We start from the raw sequence: 21,624 nt of genomic DNA, 5'->3' as shown, positions 1-21,624 counted from the left end.
GACACAGCACACATGACATGATTACGCCTTGCCGATTTGCAGCGTGTAGTGCGAGTGTAGTGTAGAAGTGATTTTGTTTAATATTAATTAACTCATAACATTCACTATGGAAGAAAACGTAGCTTTAGACTCTACAAAGCAGAGGAAGTTTAATAAATCGATTAAAGGAATTAAAAAGCTTTTAAAGGTAAGATCCTACGACATCGGCTATAAGCTGCTATAAGAGCCAAGAGGTTATGTTTTGAAAACGCGTTTTACTCAAATTAATTATTGCAGAAAAATGAAGATAAACCCCTTAAGCCAGCAGTACTGGCCCCGAAGGATGACGAAAGTAAAAAAGAAAAGGAGAAGAAAAAGCGCCCAGACAGAGGATTAGTATATTTATCTCATATCCCGCACGGTTTTTATGAGGTTGGTTGAAATTTTAATTACCATGCTTACAGTTGTACTTTTCTGTTTTTTCTTTGATAACCTTGAGGAGGTAACAGTAAGGTGGCAATAAATACATTGCAATAAAATAAAGTTACTTATTATTGTTAGTCATTCCCAAGTATTGAGTAAACCTTTTAATTAAGTATCACTTGTCCCAGTGTTTGTTTGTATAGTAGTTTATACTTAAAGCTAGCATTCTACTTAAAATAGTGTCAACAGTTAAAATTAATTGGTTTTACAGCATGAAATGACACAGTATTTCAAGCAGTTTGGAATGGTGACGAAAGTGCGCGTGATTAGGTCCCCGCGCACCGGCCGCTCCAAGGGCTACGCGTTCGTGGAGTTCCGTGAGCCTGCCGTCGCTGAGATTGTGGCTGAGACCATGAATAACTATCTCATGGGGAAAAGGCTGATCAAAGGTACATCTTTAACTTTGTAAGAAGCCTTAACCTAGAAGTTTAAACTTTAACCCCTGGAGCGCCCCAGAATTACCGTAGTATGGAACTCCTATACTAGTTACCAGCACACGTGTCTGTTTAGGGCGCTCCACGGGTTAACACATTCACTGACAGTAATGCCAGGCTACACTAATGGGAAAAGCTGTTGATTATCGCGATAATGGTTGTTTTTCATACGGCCACACTGGGATTGTCCCAATAATTAATGGCGTTTCTTGTTAGTGTGGCTCAGGCATCAGAGCGTTAAATGTTGTTAAGCTGACGAGTAATAAGCTGGGCTTTTAATTATATGTTTATGACTGGTCTGTACTACATTTGTTTTTTAGCTGCCATCATTCCACCTGAAAAACAGAAGCACAAAGCCGTCAGGAAATACTGGAGCACCAAACACAACCCCACTGCCCACAGGAGGGTTAAAGAGAGAAAGGTATATTCAACATCAAATTTAGAGCTTGTATGTACTAAAAACAGACAACATTACGCATGGAGGTTCTTTTTGTATGTATGTATGGTAATTTGTAAGTGTGGGTCAAATCAAAAGCACCCACGAGATGGTCTGATGCTATGAAGAGGATGGTCGGTGGCAATATGCAGTGAGTGACCATTATGGCTCATGATCGCACACTATGGAGACAAAGCAAACATGGTCGCGATCCTCAGGAATGAGGGACCGTGGAAGAAGAAGGGTTAAATCTGGGTAGCTAAATTTGACCCACTTCCAGATTTCCGATTAAGCTGAAATTTTGCATACATAATTATGTAAATTGGATGATTAATTCAATATTGTGATGACATGGAGCTGATCTGATGATGGAGACAGGAGGTGGCCATGGGAACTATGTGATAAAACAATGCAAACTAATTGTTTTTGGAGTTGTTAGAAAACTGTTAGCTTCAGTTGTTAATTAGTGAATAATTTGTTAGTAGTTATTTGGTGAAATACCAGATTTATGCCTTTTAATATGTATACTTAACCAATGTTTATTGAAATTACAGGCTCATAATGCTGAAAAGACTGATGACGAACATTTGAAGAAGGCCAAGAAAATGCTTTTAAAGTAAGTAGCTTGGAAGTCACAAATATTATGTCACGCCAAAGAGAATTTGAAATAGAGGAATATGTGATAAATTTGTCAAATATAATGATCAAAGTCAAACGGCATTCTAAAAGTTTTAATCATATGTGTCGAAAGATGGCAGTAAATGTACCGATTACATAATTTACTTTGACAATATTCCTCTAGTCTAAATTGTCTTTGGTCACTCTAAAGAGTCCATCATTCTTATACAGTATAACTTATTTTTATCATTATCAGTTCATCACAATATCTATTAATTTATAGTTTTAACTTTACATAATTTACAGACCTAGCAAAAAATTAAACTGTAGGCTGTGCTCCTCATACTGACCAACATTTGTTCAGCGACTTTTAAAAATAACCTGTGGTTTGATTTTTAATACACTTTAAAGTTTATTCTAAGACGCAATGTATTGCAATTTTGTTATGTTTAAGGCGTGACAAGCATGAATTTTGTATGAAAAATAGGGACTCTAAATACTTCATAATTTTTAAAAGTTGTTGAACAAAAGTGACACCGTTTGAGGAGTACAATCTATGTTTTAATTATTTGCTTGTGTTACAGGCCACACCCGGTATAGATGTCTATTCAGATGGTTCCTCCAATTTTTATTGAATTCAATTTGCTTTGCATGTCCTCATATTGTATCAATTTGATATATTTATTGGTATAGGAAAATTCTGCATATTAACAACAAACAAATCACATAATTTTAGTCTTCAGAAAACCAAGAAGAAGCTGAATGACCTAGGTATAGACTATGATTTCTTCAAACCTGTTGATGTTCCTGCGGCACTGTTAGAAAATGTGAAGGATAAATCTGAGTCAGAAAGTAAAGCTGTTAAGACAAAGACTGAGGCAGATGAAAAGCAGAATAAAAAGAAGAAAACAAATGCTGCACAGACAACAGAAAAGGTTTGTACAATATTCAGCAGTTATTTCAATGCAGTGTGTAAATTGTTCAAAATTCACAATTTTCATATATGAACATGGGTTTTAAATGTTTAATTTATTACAAAATTTGCTAACCTAACCTAAAAGTATGTTAGAAATAAATAACCTATAATAAATGTAAAAAAAAAACATTATTTAATGTGAATCTCACAATATACAACAAAATTTAAATTAGTAATAATTTCCATTGCTTTGCGTGTCTCGTTGTTCTTGATCATGCTTCTTAAAAATTTCTATATTTTAGGTGATAAAAGAAAAGAAGCCAGAAACCAAACAACAGAAATCTGCTGAAGGAAAAAGCAAGAAAGAGATCAAGAAGCCTCAAGAAAGTGATAAGGCAAAACAGAACGAGAAACACAAGAAAATGCAAGCGGCTGGCGTGAAACTGCCAGAAAACTTCATCAAAATTGCAGAAGAGGCGGAAGAGAGTGACAGTTCCGTAGACTTTGACTCTGATGAGTATGAGAAGATGCTGGCGAATGATTCAGACGCGTCTTCTGGTGATGAAAGTGATGATAATGATGAAGAGGACAGTGATGATGAAGAAGAGAGTGATGATGAAGAAAGGTTAGTTAATATGCCCGGCTAGGCCCAGCGAAACAGCTCAGCCTGTATAGATTTGCCTATTATAATACCGCCGCATCGTAGCCGAGCGTGTGTTTGCTTGGGAGGCACGACACAGACTGCGGCGGCTCAATCAGTGTGGACCATTTACTATTTTCAATGTCTGCCTGTTAACGTTTTCATATTATCGTTGATATAAGTTGCTTGACAAACAAATAAATAAGCATAGAGCTGTTCTGATTTATGACGATGGAGCCTTTAGATTCGTCATAATTTTGTAATCGCAGTCAGAACTTTTTTACGTAAATTATCTTTACGAAATTACAACCCTATAACATTGTTAACAGGAAATAAATAAGATAAACAAAATTACGTTAATAAAACAGACACTCTTAATTTAGTCAAAGTGATATAATTTGCTGTAATTTTTCAGTGAGGAAGAAATACCACAATTGATACCAATCAAACAGAAGAAGGGAAAGAAGTCTCTTGTAGCTTTGCCTCCGCCTAAGCAAGCTTCCAAGCCTGCCAGTGGTCCTAAAGTACAGAAACCTCAACCGCCCCAACCCAAGAAAGGGCCAAAGCCAGCCAATGTTGCACAGGGCAAGAAAGCTCCAGCTCAGCAGGCCGTCAAAAGGAAAAACCAACGTTAGTTAACTATTTTAAAGATATGTTCTACTTTTGGTAAAACAAATATTAAAACTAATATTGGGATGACTTAATAAAGTAAGAGGCTAATATACAGGCGATTTTGGAGCGAGTTGAAAACGATGCGAGTCGTACTGTCATACTGGAATGGGAGCGGAGTCGTTGCGCGCTCGCGGCGAACTCGCTGCGCTCTCGCCTCGCCTTCAACTCGCCAGTGTGGCCGCGCCCTAAGAAGTCTCTCACACATGGTGACGGCGTTGGTGTAAGACGTTGCCAAAACTGCAATGCAACCTATGCTTTCGTGCGAGAGCATAGGTTGCATTGCACGCTTTAACTTTTACTACCGCCGTCCATTTATAATTTACGATACTACCTAAATTACAAACAAACCATTGTTATAATTTTCTTGTGACTGGATCTTATAGTTCTTACTTTTCTTACAGAACCTGAGGTGTCACCCAAGAAGCCTAAGTTTGAGAAGAAAGATAAGAAGCCAAGAAATAAACAATTTAAAAAGAAAAATAAAGCATAAGTAATTGTTTATAAATAGCGATTTTATTTTTCCATTAAAAACGAAAAAACATATGACAGGTACATTTTATTTACTATATTAATGTACTTACAATTGAAATAGAATTCACAGATGATCAGAAAATAACGTCTATTTATTGCACTAAAGCTAATATTGATCAAAAACACCTAGAATCTAGTTTTAAATTGACATTGGTATATTATTGGGGCAGGGATCACAAAAGGATTGTCCACAATTCTTGATCTGGATCCTAGGGATGTACACAGTACATAAAACTACAGTTCTAAACTGTACTACTCAAAAGGATTCATTATGCTTAATCAAATCATTATAACAAAATAGCAAGATCATCGAGCCGTGATGGTAATTAAGTATAGTATAGGTACCTAAATATATCAATCATAAAATAAAATCGTGTACTTACAAACGTCGCGAATTAAGCATTCTTTCAAGTGTGATTGTTACGGACGTTTATTTATTCACGACTCAATAACACTTGGTTATTGAAAACATTTAATTTAACCGTAATTCCCACAAAATATATGTGTGTTTCTGTATGACAGGACATGAATGGGTTTATGTGGGAACTATTTCACTGTCGGTGTCGACCTATTGCCGCTGGAGCTACCCCGTTGACCGCCAAAGACTTCAACTGACGCGCGCGACTAAAGCCCAATCTACCTTTGTGCATTTTGATAAGGTTCACGATCACGTGCCTGGTGTATTCCCATTTGTCCCTGTCCTACGAGACCGCTGCCATACATGAGGCGGGGACAGATGGGAATACACCACGCAACGCGATATGCGTGGCGTTCAAAGGGTCAAGTCCAAAATTATTTTATTTTGGCTTACGATATGTACACTACTGACAGCTACTGACGAATCATCTGAAAAAGTCCGTAATAGAAAAACATCTAAATACAATTAATATGAAGAGAAAGCTAAACAGGTATTTGTACTAAAACATTTAGGTAGAAATATGTATATAAGTAAATGTGGGTGGGTCTGCTAGCCTACTAAGCTACACAAATCCCCACTTGGCACCACCTATAACCGGGTAAAACCCAGAGACAGCAACTGTCGCAGACTTTCACTAACATTAAATATATCGGAGTTTTACAATGTTGGAACACGTCGAACTATGTCACAACCTATATGCTAACAGACATTGTTATGTTTGTAAAAAAATAAAGATATAAAATAATATCATCAATTGACATAACATTCCGATAAATTTAATGCTAAAGATACCTAAAAATGCATAGATAATATATTTAATAACAAGCAAATCCACCTAACATTGAAACTATTTGAAAAATAATGCATTTACGCAAACTCAATACAATATCTATTTTTTTTGCCCAGGCTGCTCAATATTTGAATGGATTTTGTTCATCTCAGACAATTCAATCCATACAAACGGATTATTTGACCTCCACATTGGCGTGCGTGACTTCGGGTATATTTCAAAAATTCCAATTGTTTCGATACGATCTATTTCATATCTACTCCGTATCATCCAATTTAACAATAACTGGTCTCTCATCTTCATCATCAGCATCCAATCCCGTGAAATCCCATTGCAATTTCTCTGTTAAATTCTCCTTGAATCGTTCAATCATTGTGAGGAGTCGTCCATCTACTTTGCTGACATAAGCTGTTCTGAAGAATTCTCTCAGCTTCTTATAGACTAGGTTCTTGTTCATAACGATATCTGCTAGGAAGTCTTCAGGCATCTCTTCGATTTGTATCTCAATTGTTCTGATGAAGTGGAAGAAGACGCTTCTGTATTTGTGGATGGCGTCGTCGCACGAGCAGAGAAGGATGACGAGGCTCTTCCAGTGCTCGAAGCATTCGAGGGAGTGGCCGATTAGGAAGCAAAGGTATGCTAGTTGCAGCTCTCCGATGATGTGCAGGGGCCTGGAATAAAAAATAATTATTTTAAAATGTAACTTCTACATTTCATGTGTGATTTTGAAGATAAAAGATACTAGGAATATATTTTCTGGGCTATATTTTCCTGCATGAGAACCCGCCTTTTTCTCACTACGCTATGCGGTAAAACTGCCCATTTCATTCTAATATAAACCGTTAAAACGAGAAGAATAGTATTCTTGAGAAGAGACATCTTGCGCGCGCCATTTCGCAGAGTAGTTATTAGCAGTTCTTTACCGTGCACGTGAATTTTAAAGAGCGATATATCCCGCACCGAATACGCACCAAATCCGCATTGTCAAACAAAAAGAATGTGATCAGCATACTTACTCATCGTGTTGCGCGATCATCAGCTCTAAAGAGTAGGACTGGTCTAAGTAATGCTTGGTGATCTCTTCTGGAGTGGAACCTGGAGGGTATTTGTCCTGCGGTATTTCTGTGAACCTCATTGAAGCGCCTGCAATGTGATAAAAACATGTATGTTTCAAAAATATTTTATTACTTAGGGTGGTATTCCACCTGTCCAATTTCTTTGTCCAATGTGCATAGCGTCTCACTCTCTAATTAAACAAAATTTGAGCCGCAAATACACATTGGACAAAGAAATAACTCACTTAGATATTAGTGCACATGTTCGAAGACAAGTGTCCCAGAAGACCGGTCCTATTAGTTTAGTGCTAAACTTTGTAGCCGCAAATTTAGCAGCTGAAGTAGATGGCGCTGTACAGCCCTGTATATTAGACGATAACTAGGTTGTCATTGCTAACACGAAAATGTGCTGCACGCGTCGCAGCACCACCCGCGCGTGCGGCCTCCTGTCTCCTCGAAGTCACGTCAGCAGAGTTATGTTGACGTCGCCGGTCAGCCTGTCGCATCGCAGCTGACCGGGTCAACGTGACTTTTAAGGTGTGTGAAGCACGGGGTCCCCTTAAGGAGAAGTCGTTCCACACCAATGTGGATAAAATGAAAACACAGAATATAAGGCGACAAAAAGTTGAATCCGCATGCATGATTCTGAAGTGAGTAAATTTTATACCTGGTACAGGTTTCAAGTCCGGTAACATTGCATTCTCTTTCTCAGCCCTAGTCACTCTCTTAGCTCTCTTAGCATCTGACTGTCCCGGAGTCTCTTCCGCACCCTCCTCAGTCGGTGTTTCAGGGTCCTCCTGGCTCTCCATTGACTCGGACTTGGTGCCTCGCGGCCGGTCTTCATCCGTCATGGAGAGGAGTTCCACTGAAGCTCGGATGATACCCTTTTCTGGAGACAGTTTTGTTGCAAGTTCAGCTGAAATGTTACATAAAACTTTTAAGTTAATTTTGGTGTCAGGGTGTAAGATGTAAATGTAACATGAATGTATTTGAAACAGCATTAAACCAAGCATAGTTTAAACCGATTGGTGTAATAGGTATTTGACCAATATGATCCACGGCATATACGGCATGGCAATTATGCCAATATGATCCAATACGGAGCCACGCCGTTACATCGTCGCCCAAATCGAATGTTTAATTTGTAGGTATAAAATTTTTATGTGTTGTTTTTCTTTGTCGCCTTGTATTTTTTTTTATATTGTAGTTTCACAGTGCCTCAGTTTTACTGTAACGCTGTGTTACTAATTTGATCAATAAAATAAAATAATAAAAATGAAATGATTGCAAATAGTTGAGCAATAATATTATGAGAAAAGTAAGCTAAGCAATTTCTTGATATATGATTGCTATTGACTAATTTTCAAATTGTAAGATTTATCAAAACCTTGTGATAAAAAAAATTGTGATAACCTTTTAGCAAACTATCAACGAATATGATTGCAAATGGTTGTGCAATCATATTCATTGCTTAATTGATAGGTTAAAAATTTAGAGAGCAGTAAATCGGAATGCAATAATGTAAGACCCTTTGTTCTTTTTTCCCTAATATATGACAATGCTATTGGCTAGTTATTAAATAGTAATATTTTAAGAAGTTTGTGCAAAATATGCAGAATTTCACTTAGAATACTAATAGTACAGTATGCATAAAAGTTGTTGTTTAAATATTTTTATTTGGCACAAAATTAGGCATCACATATTGCACATTACCTGTTATCTGTGATGTGAGCAGCTTCCATTTCTGCCATATCTCATAGGGGTACGGAGCCAGGTGCCGGTCCAAGTTGAACAGGTTGTCCTTCAACCGCTGGATGCTCTCCTCGCTTATCTCCTCTGTGCTTATGTCTTCCGTCTTCTTGTCCCACATCTTTACGAGAAACTCTTTCTTGTGGAAGTAGTGCATGAATCCAGACCTATGTTTAAAAGTGGAAATTATTTACAAGATTATGCTGCTCTTATAATACAGTAACAATTTCTCAGACTTTATAATCAAGACACACCTTTGTTGCTCTTTTGATCTAATCTTAAATCTTAAAAAAGTATTTTTATTATATATAAGGCAACCAGTAGGTATAGTAAAACATGCATCCCTACTAGCCTAGACTCACCGTCTGGGGTCAATAACTTATACCTATAACCAGTGGCGGATTTAATTGCACAAACGGGTCTACCGCGATATAATTTCATTGTTTTTACCTTTAATTCCGACGTTTCAGCTGAGTTGCACCAGCTGTGGTCACGGAAAGACTGACGTCCCAACAAATGTCAACAGAGATATTAATAAAACACCACTAAACTACCCGAAATTAGTTTATAAAAATGTTTGGGGTAGACAAAGAAATTGCAGCTACCCGTTTAGAGTTTAATGTTTATTGTCCACGGCACGACACGCAACACTCACACCCGTAGACCCGTTTGTGCAATTAAATATGTGTACAAAACGCGAGAGTTTAAAGTGTTATAGTGGCGGATTTGCCCTAATAGACCGGGAGATAGTGACACATTTTACTGGGTCATTTGTACCAGTATGGCGGTTCGTCAGGGGTCTAAGCATGTAATGAAGGAAAGAAAATGCTATGACCATAGCGCTGGTACCGGCGGCCCAATCGCGTGGGCGTTAGTCGAACGTGTCGGATAAAATACGAGTGTCGAACGATTTGTACCACAAAAATCCTCGTATTATTCGATAGTCCATAAAAAAGAAGTAGGCGGTAGCGTAATGCCATACTTCTCCGGTGTGACTTACAGCCCGCCATACTGAGGCGAACACGTTAATTAAAAAAAAACAATTCAACCATTTGTACCAAGCTAATTTTTGCACAGGTGATCATCGTCGAGCAGCCATTCATGGACATCACCATGCCATACTTTTCGGATGGTTCCAAATGCCCGCCATACCGCCGCAAGGAAGTTAATTTTTTTTTTTTGCTAAACGATTTGTACCAGTATTGCATTTAAATTTTTGGAGAGTATTTGATAAAATGTGACCGTTATTATAATTGCCATACTTATAGTAGGGGGATAAAGTGCTGCCATACTTGAAAAACTTATTTAATCGACACGTTTCAAAAATACGACTATGTATACGTAAAATAATTTTTTACAGCATGGCATCATCATATTCTGTTTGTTTGGATACAATTGTACCTAAAAAAATATATTTCAGATTATAACTACGGGGCGGACGACTGTGAGACTTAAGCCAAGACTTAAAACAAAAAACAATTTTTTGACGATTTGTACCAGTATGGCATTTGGATTTTTGGAAATTATATGATGCAATGTGACCATTATTATATTTGCCATACTTCTAATAGGGGGAAAAAGGGGCACCATACTTGAAATAAAAAAAAAATATTGTACACATTTGCCACCTCCTACAGGTATGGCATTATGAGATTTCCATTTATGATCACACAGAAAGTGTTGAAAAAAAAATTCAAGATGGTACAAATCGTTTAGCAATAAAAAAAAATTAACTCCCTTGCGGCGGTATGGCGGGCATTTGGAACCATCCGAAAAGTATGGCATGGTGATGTCCATGAATGGCTGCTCGACGATGATCACCTGTGCAAAAATTAGCTTGGTACAAATGGTTGAATTGTTTTTTTTTAATTAACGTGTTCGCCTCAGTATGGCGGGCTGTAAGTCACACCGGAGAAGTATGGCATTACGCTACCGCCTACTTCTTTTTTATGGACTATCGAATAATACGAGGATTTTTGTGGTACAAATCGTTCGACACTCGTATTTTATCCGACACGTTCGACTAACGCCCACGCGATTGGGCCGCCGGTACCAGCGCTATGGTCATAGCATTTTCTTTCCTTCATTACATGCTTAGACCCCTGACGAACCGCCATACTGGTACAAATGACCCAGTAAAATGTGTCACTATCTCCCGGTCTAAAAAAAAGCAAAAAAAAAAAACGGTCACCCATCCAAGTACTGACCACTCCCGACGTTGCTTAACTTTGGTCAAAAATCACGTTTGTTGTATGGGAGCCCCATTTAAATCTTTATTTTATTCCGTTTTTAGTATTTGTTGTTATAGCGGCAACAGAAATACATCATCTGTGAAAATTTCAACTGTCTAGCTATCACGGTTCGTGAGATACAGCCTGGTGACAGACGGACGGACGGACGGACGGACGGACAGCGAAGTCTTAGTAATAGGGTCCCGTTTTACCCTTTGGGTACGGAACCCTAAAAACGATCGGCGGCGGCGTTTGCCGGAAAATCGGCGGCGGCGGCGTGTTTTCGGCGTGAAATCGGCGTGACCTTGACTTTCAGGTTTCTAAAGAAAAATCATTAAACTGTCGTTTTTCTTGAAAATTTTGATTAATCCAGGTTGCTAGTAAGTGAACTACGTAATCTACGTATAGTTTTGAATAGGTTTTGAGTAAAATGGGGTTTGTAAATGAATATAAATAGGATAGGTATAATAACTTGATTTTGCTAGTAACTGGCTTGTATTAAGGGGTTACCTGGTCCCAATGACTGTCGACCAGATTAGTATCTCTGTGTAACTCCGTTTTGTCATGCTGTACATGGCTTATCATCAAATATCCTTGCAATATCCTAGACATAGTGGACTGCTATGGCTTTTCTTTAATGGTTTTCTTGTCGTACAAGCACCAGGCTCAGTGAGAAGTATCTTCTTTCTCGTTTTCTTATTGCTGACGATTGCGACCACATGTAATTTGTCTCAATTTCGTGCTGTCAGAAGCCGTTGCACTGCCGCCAGCCATCGACCATCTCACACATGTTCCACTCTGAGCACGTTTGCCATTCATTGGGCCTAAATTCATATTATGTTTCGCCACATCATGCGTTGGAAACCGCATTATGTCCGAAGAAAGATGTTGTGGAAACCCCAGTTAAGGGGATTGTTCTTCTAGCTGTCCTAGGTATAAGCAGCACAGCAGCAGTCTTCGCCAACACTACATCTCTAAAGCGCCAACCTTTGCACGTCACCCTTTTTGAGGCTCAGCATCTCGGCACCATAATGGAATATAGGAAAGACGAGAACTCGTACCACCAAGATATACAAACTTTCTACAACCATTACTTTGGTCTTGGAATGGTTGATCTTAAGACCACTCTAGAACTTTCAAATTCAATTTTCACGAAAAGCCGCCATTTCATTGCATTTCTTGTTGTTATTTCCGTAAGCTAGTCGACAATAGTACAAGCAAGGATGATAATATTGATGATCGCAACGCAACATTAGCTAGTTAGTTTTCCTTTTCTGTTGCTCATTGAGGTTCCATGGTACATGAGCCCTGTGTTTTCTTTGCCTAGTTAATTGCAATGTAAGTATTTTCATGTAATAGCATTCTCACTTCGTATGTGAGGTGAAGGTGTAAAAATTCTAATTATTTAATAGTTGAATGTGAATACAAAATTTACAGGAAAAAATCCTACTTCATATAATGACGTCAACTTTCTTGACGCTGAACACTAAGGATTACTTAAATTGGTGTGTCAAATAGTTTGTGCAACTGGCTATTCTGTTTCATTTAATAAATAATTGATATATATTTGACAACTGTAACATATATAATGCAAAAATCCTATTGTAATCCAAATATCAAGTGAAAATAGCTGATTAACAACACTCAGGGTCACGCCGATTTCACGCCGATCATTTATCGGCGGCGGCGGCGTGGCAAAAAAGTCCGGCGGCGGCGGCGCGCCGGCGCGGCGCACACGTCTAGCCCGGGCCTAGGGTGGTAAGATATTAGGCGTGGCAAATTGTGACAAAAAATTCAATGGTGATAATAGCTGGTTTGTTAGTGCACACTGTTGTATGGGGACCTTGCACTTTGAGACTATGCGCTGAAACTTGGCACAGTTGGTTCTTAGCTGGTCTTGAGCAGATACAGACCGGGAGCCGTCAAGAGCCACCTCTCATTTAGTGGGGGGGGGGGGAGGGGGAAGTTCGACGCTGCCGCGCTTCACTTGGAGCAAAATTTCTCTAAAACTATACCTATTAGGGCATTTGATATATCATTTTCGGATAAATCAAGGATGAGGAATCTGTTTTTAGAACAAAAACAATGCACGTTCTAACAAAAAAAAGCATAAAGTAGAAGAGACTAAAAAACGTATTTTTTATTTTTTTTATAATTACCAATTTTTTTTTAAAGCGTTGCAGGAATCTGAAATAAAAAAATATATTCGTAAAGGTACACTTATTACGTTTAAAAAAATATATGGTTTATTATACAAATCTGTTGATAAATGGGAGATAAAAAATAATATTAAGCGTGGGTCAGAGTGATCTCATATGAAGGTGGGAAGGTTTCTTATAATTTGTTCTACAATCGTTTATTTTTTTTAGTTTTTCGTAAATAACTCGTAAACGGTAGCCCACAGCAAAAAAATATCTTTTACGTAAATAATCTATTTCAGATTTCTTATAATATAAGTGCTAATTTTTTTCGCTAGGATCAATGTTAAAAAAAGATATTAAAGGAAGAAAATAAATTCTAAGGTCCCCTTTTTTAGTCATTCGTAAATAACTCGTAAACGATGGCCAATAGCAAAAAATGTTTTATTACATGAATAATTTACATAAAATTTCCTACAAAAAAGGTAATTCTAACTTTTTCGCTAGGATCAATATTAAAGAGCGAAAATAAATTCTAAGGTCCCCTTTTTAAATATTGATCCAAGCGAAAAAGTTTGAATAACCTTTTTTGTAGGAAATTTTATGCTAATTATTCATGTATAGAAATATTTTTTGCTATTAGCTATCCTTTACGAGTTATTTACGAATGACTAAAAAAGGGGACCTTAGTATTTATTTTCTTCCTTTAATATCTTTTTTTAACATTGATCCTAGCGAAAAAAAGTAGCACTTATTTTATGACAAATCTGAAATAGATTATTTACGTAAAAGATATTTTTTTGCTATGGGCTACCGTTTACGAGTTATTTACGAAAAACTAAAAAAAATAATCGATTGTAGAACAAATTATAAGTAACCTTCCCACCTTCATATGAGATCACTCTGACCCACGCTTAATATTATTTTTTATCTCCCATTTATCAACAGATTTTTATAATAAACTATATATTTTTTTAAACGTAATAAGTGTAGCTTTACGTCTATATTTTTTGTTTTCAGATTCCTGCAACACATTAAAAAAAAATGGTAATTATAAAAAAAACAAAAATACGTTTATTAGTCTTTTCTACTTTATTCTTTTTTTTTGTTAGAACGTGCATTGTTTTTGTTCTAAAAACAGATTCCTCATCCTTGATTTATCCGAAAATGATATATCAAATGCCCTAATAGGTATAGTTTTAGAGAAATTTTGCTCCAAGTGAAGCGCGGCAGCGTCGAACTTCCCCCTCCCCCCCCCCCCCCACTAAATGAGAGGTGGCTCTTGACGGCTCCCGGTCTGTATCTGCTCAAGACCAGCTAAGAATCAACTGTGCCAAGTTTCAGCGCATAGTCTCAAAATGCACGGTGTCGTGCACTAACAAACCAGGCGGCTTAGCACGGTCGCGTTTTTATCCCTTGTCACCATGCCTGTCACGTTCTAACAAGTATGTAAGTGCGAAAGGGACGCGTATAGTGATAGTCGATAAAAATGGAACCGTGCTGAGCCCGCAGGTATAACAAGATATAACTCAAAATGTAGTCAATATGATGGGTGCTGAAAAAGGAGCGGTTACAGGGTCTGGGGCCTAGGGCGCCAAAGACTGCAAATCCGCCACTGCCTACATCATCCACATAGAAACTTTGAACTCCTACACAGCATTTGGGTAGCATTCCCATACACCCCTTCAGCATTCCCATTAAGAAAATTTTCAAAAGAGTGGCACCCATAGTCCATCGAATGATGTTTTAATAATCACAAAGAGTTACAAACCTTGATTTGATACTCTCAATATTCCAAGTAGGTTTTTTTTTTAACATAATATGAGCTGTAATTTAAAGTGTGGCACCAGAGTGGCGGTTTGTGGACCCCATAGGGATCGGATTGATTTCCAGGTGAAGGACCAAGCACCATTGGCCTTACGGACAATAAAAATGGGGCTGAATGCGGCCAGTACAGCGGTGTGACACCGCTACAACGCGATTGGTTGATGAGTTCGCATCACATGCGCGATTGGTCGCAACTAGTTGCGTTAAACTGCACGATTGGCTCGAATTCGTGAGTGACACCACTGAACTAGTACCATTTTAGTGCCCGTAAGGCCCGTTCTGAAATATACGTCGATGCCAAGCACAAGTTTTCTAAACAGCCAAAAGTTATGAAAATAAAAAAAAAACATTATCTCTCACCTTGGGCAGACGTCCCCGGTACTCTTGCTGACCGCGGAGTAATGCACGTAGTGCAAACCCGGTGGAATCATCTTAATTCCACGGAAATCCTCATCAGTGTTCCAGCATTGCATGTCAATGCCAAACTGCGTTTCCTCTGGTACTCCGAGGAACACGAACGTCCCGCCCTCGACGAGGAGCTTCTTCGCGGTCTCCTGGTCCATTTTGTAATGAACCTTTGCCGCAAGTCAATAAAATGAGTTAAAAATACAACAAATCAATATGTTTACATTTGTTGAGAATGTCAGAGGTTTCACTAGTGATGTGAGGATGTGACATGACATTAACCTTTTTTAGGTTGTACCGGTTTATCATATACTCGTACTTGTTGGTTACTTCATATTTTATAATATGTTATTTAATAATTTTTATTATTTAAGTACATTTAATTTCATTGCATTTTTACCATGAAGTTATATTGTTTAAACTGGAGCGAGTTGTCACTTTTTTTGCCATACTAATTTGAACCTTATCACCGAGACAGAATGTTGTTCGTACCAGACTAGAGAAAACGGTCCACATGAGATAGAAAACCCGAGCCCTGTGTCTCACTCGCACATGTTGCCAATGTTAAAAAGATACCATTGTGGTAAAAATTATATCAATATACTACTGAAATTCATTACCTTCTTATACTATTTTAGTGCTATATTCCAATTAGAGTTCTGTGGCCTATTTTATAAAGCTACAAGTTACAATTTACAAGCGGAAGTCTCTTTCTAACCCTATGTGTTAGAACGAGACTTCCGCTTGTAAATTGTAATTTGTAGCTTTATAAAATAGGCCACTGATATCTTTTAAGTAATTTGCTAATTATTATGATGTTAATATTATTAACTGATTAAGCCAAGTATGTGCGCAACAAAAAAAACAGTAAATTGAATATGGTAGAAATTGTAGTAACTTTGAATATTAATTGGTATCCCCAACTTGATGACGATTAGGGTGACCATGATGTCGGTACGATTTGGATCGGTCTTACAAAATTGTTATTTCATACTTAATGTAAAAATAACTTTACCTAAATAGTATACTAATAAATAAATAAAGATATACTTATTTCGGCATGTTTAATTATTCGATTCACGTAATGAGAGCTACATAATTGCCAAAAATTAAACCCGAAGTCCTTGGACATTACAGACTCATATTTATACATAATATTTAATTATTGGAACGTTAATTCTAACTATTTATATATATGTAATCGATTCTATATAGGTTGGGCCGACATTTCCGTCAGTATACAAAAGCGGCAAATTTGAAAATTTTGTTTCAATTACAGATCTACGATGACGCTTAAAGAATAGCTAAAGTATGCAAAAGGGAAGTCATCACGTATATGAACACACCATGAGTATGATATTGATAGTGATAGGTATTTTGTTAAATTATGAATTATGAAGAGCATAAATAGTGTAGAATGCCGGTTTACACAGTTAAATGTAAGTTTTTATTTCCTCGTGTGCTAATATTTTATCATTTTAGTCAATAATCAAGATAATTTCGTGTAAAAACATAAATTGTTACGCTACGCTAGGGCTTGACAAAATGACTAGTATCGATAACCAGTGGGCATAGTAATAATATAAATTTATTTGCGTTGCAAGTGTTGAAAGTAGGAATTGAATTCGCAACGAGTGGTGATAAATTAAAACACAACCGAAGGCAGCGTTTTTAATCGACACGATTTGCGAATTACCAAGTACAACTACAACGTTTTACCCGACCCTGAATATCTGTTTCGCTCTCTCTTATAGCTGTCTTTGATAGAAATAAATAGAAATAGAAAATATTTATTTGGCGTACAAAAACATACCTAGATTACGGTAAGTACAACATAAAGTTAAGAATACAGTAAACATACACCAAATAGGATGCCGCTCAGCATAAGCAGTGTCTGTAAGACACTACGCTGGTTTTCACCCAATACGTACGATGGACGTACGGCGGACCACCTTCCTCACAATCAACCATGATCGCATTGATCGCGATCCAATACGCCCATCCCATCTGTAACAGCTTTTATAACTTTATAACTACTAAATTAAGTAAGGTTGTGTGAAGCGTTTTACAGAAGAGAAAAAAACTTTATCCATCTCTTTTCTGGGGCAATTATACTAGCATAGGGAAAATACAGTATGTTTCTCTCTGATTATGCACGAATGAAAAAAGATCCTGGCCAAACTATACATTCCATCTTATGCTAATATCCCACATTCATATGACTTATGGTCACCCTAATTAGAAAGAGATGGAGGGCTCAGGTTTGACATCTCATGTGGACACACTTTTTGGCCAGTGTACACTATCCAGTTTACTCTCTACGTCCGTGATTTTTACCATGACGCATAAGAACAATTTTGATAATAAAGTGCAAAACACTTTTTTGATTTCCGGCGCGCCGTCCCGTCCAATACAAGTATCATTGTTATCATCGAATGTTCTAACGATTTTGAGTTTAAAGCATTTGCAAAGTTAAAGGATTTCCCTTTTTAAGCTTCACAAAATAACACTTGCACTGCTTGGGCTATCAAAACCGCTGCACAGACTTTTCTTGGTGTAACTCTAGTTAGTTATCGGTACATGTACCAAAATTATAATGATTGTAGGTATCATCTCTATACTGACTGCGTTTAAGGCATATCCAGACTAGTAAATTTTTCGCCAATCTGATTAAATTGCCCGATTTAATTAGGACGTGCGGACGCAAACGCCAATTTTATTTGGCTCGCCGAATTCAACCGCCCATAATGACCGATATTACCGATAAAACGAGGTGCGGACGCAAGAATACCAATTTGTGAGGCCAGTATTTTCGTTCTGGGGCATTTTTTCAATTTAGAGGGCTCTAATGTCACCATAAATCTAAAATTGGTGATTACATTGGAGATTGACGCCAATTAAATTTCTGATCAAATAGAATAGAATCGACCGATTTGATCAGTGCCGTCTGGATACCGCTTAAAGCTTCAGAGGGTCTACCGCGAACCACGCCTCTCTGTCGCACTTGTAAATTTGTTCGTAAGTGTGACAGGGAGGCAACACGTCGAACGTGGTTCGCGGTAAGCCCTGTTTTTATGGTTCCGTACCCAAAGGGTAAAAACGGGGCCCTATTACTACTCCGCTGTCCGTCTGTCTGTCACCAGGCGTGAACCGTGATAGATTTTCACAGATGATGTATTTCTGCTGCCGTAAAAACAAAATAAAATGAATATTTAAGTGGGGCTCCCATACAACAAACGTGATTTTGTGGCGTTTTTTGCGTAATGGTACGGAACCCTTCGTGCGCGAGTCCGACTCGCACTTGGCCGATTTCTCTAGAACAGCGGTGCACGGTGCCGTCATATAGCGGCCTTCTCCATACAGAATACTACCTACTCCCACCATAAATTACTAATTAGTAATTTTTAAATTCTATGACTTGACTTGTGTATGGTGCCTCAATAGGGCCATGCTACACTACAAATGATAGGTGTACAGTACCTACCTACGTGGACACTGATAGGGCGCAGCAAAAACGGGAAACCTTAGGTACTACACAGGCAAGTTGAGTGTGCACTGTTTACCCTTGGTACACCAAGGCTATGCATCACATGCATACATTGACATTGTCATTAACAAGTTGGTCCAAACTTAGCGTGGTCATGTAACCTGAGTTAAGAAATAATAACATTATTGTTTTACAATTTTTTTGAATTTATTTGGATAAACTACATAATATTTTAACAATAATTATTATGATTTAAGACTAAGATAATATAAGGAAGACTATAATTATTTTCCAAATCCTCCTCTACAGTTAGGGCTGCTCTCAACCACCTTGTCACTGCTGTCCCATTGCTCTGGAGTTTTTGCTACTATGGACAAAGCATGGACACCAGTCTGCAACTCCTCCTTCAATAAGTCATTCACTAGTCTATGCCGCTGAAAAAAAAAACAAATAAGATTTAAATTCCAACAATATTATGAGCATGCATCGGGGTGTTTGGGAATGTTTTAGACTAGCCAACAAATTGGTAAAAACAGTAAAACTGATGCTGTTTTAACATTTCTAAGCAAATTTGGAGTGTAATACCTATTTAAATTCAATGATGACGTGTAAAAGTGCCCTTGTGGCCTATTTGCTGAATAAATGTTGATGTTTGATGTTTGATAGTTTGGTGATTATTTTACAATACACAAAGTTATAAAAACACCAAATCCTTCCTGCACCAGAAACCAAGGTATGTATGTGAAAGTTTCCATGGCTAATTTTGCATCATGAACTGATGATAATGTATGTTTTGTAAAATAAGAGATATCAGCTATGTTTTAATTAAAAGCAGGTACAAAATTCTTATTTCATCTTTCCTTTATAATTAGAAAATGATGCATGCCTTTTGAAGAGTCAGACAAGTACGCAGGTTCCAATTAAAAGTGGTTTTTTAAATAACATTGATGTAGGTACTTAATTATTAGTTCTACAACCTTATCTATTCTGTTCTCGTAGAACAGTAAAGTGGCCAACCTGACAAAACTATCCTTCTCCGCGTGTGATTTCTACACAGCAAAACAAACTCGTGTAAATAAATACCTTTATCAACGGCAACCCATCAAATTTATCAGACACTACAACAACTTTGAAATGCGTCTCCGCGCCTTTCGGCACGTTGTGCATGTAGGACTCATTGATAATTTCGAGGTGCTTGGTTCCTAAAGATGTTAGTAGCTTGTTTCTGATAGTATTTTCCACAACCCCGGACATATTTCTAGCTATACTGAGAGTGCCTGAAAAGCAAAACGCAACTTACACGGGGAACTTATAAGAATATATTATAGTTTATTGTAAATATTCATATTCACCTGAAAGCGTTGCCGCCTGCAATGTTTTGATCAAAAGGCTGTTCACGATCATAAGTATATATTTTTTGGTTGAAGTGTGTACAATATTTTGATTATTATTGTTTTCGATATTTTTCTGATAGTTCTCAATCGTCTAGGTGTACTGTCATCTGTCAGATCAGCTGACATTGACATACTCGTTTAGAAATCGAACTCATTAAAGGGCTCCACTCACAATGCAACAAATCGCGTGCAATTTTTAATACATTGCGGCATATATGATCGATTGATTGAATTAGTTGTATCCAAAGAATATGTTGTATTGCATATGTATATTAAAACAACTCGCCCAATGCACATTTCCAAAAGGCCCAATGTACATTTCCGCTGCAATCTAATAAAAACCTTAAAGCCGTAATAGACTACTGCACCGCACCGCGACCTTGGCGCGCCGCATCCATAGTGAGAGCGAAAAAGAAATATCTCTTTCTCGCTCTCACTTAAGGGTGCGGCGCACCAAGGTCGCGGTGCGGCGCACGTATTGACTGATAGTGTGTAAGGTGGTCGCCGTACGGGCGTTAGGTCCCATTAGCACGGGAGCTTTTTCAACGCGCGTTAAAAAAGCGTTTGAATGACACAAATGGACAACCATGTATGTATTCACACGAAGGCGGTTTTAAAGCGCGGCGTTTTTTTATCGAGCACTGTACGATTTTCGGCGATGAGCGTTGGCGTTAAATTGAATTGAGCATACGGAACTCCGTGTATCTGTTCTCACAAGCGTTATAAAAGCGCCGGCGCTGATGTCAGTTGGCTGTCAAGTGTCAATCTTTGGTGTTAGCCTAAGCGCGCACCACGATTTTAGTTTTTGCGACACGATTTTAGAATCGCGCTGTAATATATCGCAGAAAATTCACTGCGCGCACTGCGATGAAAAAGTCGCGGTGTGTTCATTCTCAACATGGATTTCGTACCAGTCGTTTGTCATGAAACGTTGTCTTTAATATGTGATCGCTGTATGACTTTGAGTATTTATACCACAAAGGTGATCTCCTTCTATTTCCATAATTAAATGGTCAACATCTAGCGTCTTCAGCAGCAGGTTCCGACATGTTGACGCTTGGTGAGCGATATGCCGACTGAGGTCCGGGTGCGATTTTATTATCGCAGTGCGCGCGGGGCCATACAACTCCGTATGCCGCAATTCACTTTGCGACAATCGCGTCGCGAGCAGTCGCGGAAAAATGTGACAAATCACAATTTTAGAATCGCTGCGATTTTTTTGTCGCATATGCGCGCACTGCCATATAAACACATACGTTACATTTCTGCGACTATTTTATCGCGCTACAAAAAGTCGTGGTGCGCGCTTGGCCTTAATCGTCATGGCTGTGCTGAGAAGCGTTCGAATTCAAAAAGTATATCGTACCATTCGTAATAAATAACTATGTGGGATATCGATCCCCAATTGTTAATTCTAGAAG

General features: G+C 38.0%; 3 protein-coding genes across 3 annotated transcripts; 1 reads left to right on the top strand and 2 right to left on the bottom strand.

Moving 5' to 3' along the window:
• The first annotated feature begins 44 nt into the window (after nucleotides 1–44).
• Nucleotides 45–4,683, top strand: LOC134792380 (MKI67 FHA domain-interacting nucleolar phosphoprotein-like). Its single transcript, XM_063763667.1, has 9 exons — nucleotides 45–187; nucleotides 277–411; nucleotides 674–851; nucleotides 1,217–1,317; nucleotides 1,887–1,948; nucleotides 2,687–2,885; nucleotides 3,169–3,491; nucleotides 3,922–4,136; nucleotides 4,580–4,683. Exons 1-9 carry the CDS (start codon nucleotides 107–109, stop codon nucleotides 4,666–4,668), a joined length of 1,383 nt encoding a protein of 460 aa, XP_063619737.1. The 5' UTR covers nucleotides 45–106; the 3' UTR covers nucleotides 4,669–4,683.
• Nucleotides 4,684–4,723: 40 nt separating this feature from the next.
• Nucleotides 4,724–15,587, bottom strand: LOC134792391 (protein AAR2 homolog). Its single transcript, XM_063763683.1, has 5 exons — nucleotides 15,278–15,587; nucleotides 8,686–8,888; nucleotides 7,640–7,888; nucleotides 6,934–7,060; nucleotides 4,724–6,588 (listed from the first exon to the last, which is right to left on the bottom strand). The coding sequence occupies exons 1-5, from the start codon at nucleotides 15,478–15,480 to the stop codon at nucleotides 6,174–6,176; spliced, it is 1,197 nt and encodes a 398-aa protein (XP_063619753.1). The 5' UTR covers nucleotides 15,481–15,587; the 3' UTR covers nucleotides 4,724–6,173.
• Nucleotides 15,588–19,075: 3,488 nt separating this feature from the next.
• On the bottom strand, nucleotides 19,076–20,290 carry LOC134792524 (bolA-like protein DDB_G0274169). Its single transcript, XM_063763792.1, has 3 exons — nucleotides 20,162–20,290; nucleotides 19,893–20,086; nucleotides 19,076–19,243 (listed from the first exon to the last, which is right to left on the bottom strand). The coding sequence occupies exons 1-3, from the start codon at nucleotides 20,211–20,213 to the stop codon at nucleotides 19,094–19,096; spliced, it is 396 nt and encodes a 131-aa protein (XP_063619862.1). The 5' UTR covers nucleotides 20,214–20,290; the 3' UTR covers nucleotides 19,076–19,093.
• Between the last annotated feature and the right edge of the window lie 1,334 nt (nucleotides 20,291–21,624).

This window comes from Cydia splendana, chromosome 7 (genome assembly GCF_910591565.1).
Source record: "Cydia splendana chromosome 7, ilCydSple1.2, whole genome shotgun sequence".
Lineage (NCBI taxonomy): Eukaryota > Metazoa > Arthropoda > Insecta > Lepidoptera > Tortricidae > Cydia > Cydia splendana.
This window is presented reverse-complemented; position numbering and strand designations above follow the sequence as displayed.

Coding starts and splice junctions, on each gene's coding strand:
- LOC134792380 (XM_063763667.1), top strand. CDS start 107: ATGGAAGAAAACGTAGCTTTAGACTCTACAAAGCAGAGGAAGTTTAAT. Junction 852..1,216: donor GGGGAAAAGGCTGATCAAAG/GTACATCTTTAA, acceptor TTTGTTTTTTAG/CTGCCATCATTCCACCTGAA. Junction 2,886..3,168: donor CTGCACAGACAACAGAAAAG/GTTTGTACAATA, acceptor TCTATATTTTAG/GTGATAAAAGAAAAGAAGCC.
- LOC134792391 (XM_063763683.1), bottom strand. CDS start 15,480: ATGGACCAGGAGACCGCGAAGAAGCTCCTCGTCGAGGGCGGGACGTTC. Junction 7,061..7,639: donor GGACTTGAAACCTGTACCAG/GTATAAAATTTA, acceptor ATCACATTGCAG/GCGCTTCAATGAGGTTCACA. Junction 6,589..6,933: donor ATGATCGCGCAACACGATGA/GTAAGTATGCTG, acceptor TTTTTATTCCAG/GCCCCTGCACATCATCGGAG.
- LOC134792524 (XM_063763792.1), bottom strand. CDS start 20,213: ATGATCGTGAACAGCCTTTTGATCAAAACATTGCAGGCGGCAACGCTT. Junction 20,087..20,161: donor GCAGGCGGCAACGCTTTCAG/GTGAATATGAAT, acceptor TTTGCTTTTCAG/GCACTCTCAGTATAGCTAGA. Junction 19,244..19,892: donor ATGGGTTGCCGTTGATAAAG/GTATTTATTTAC, acceptor TTTTTTTTTCAG/CGGCATAGACTAGTGAATGA.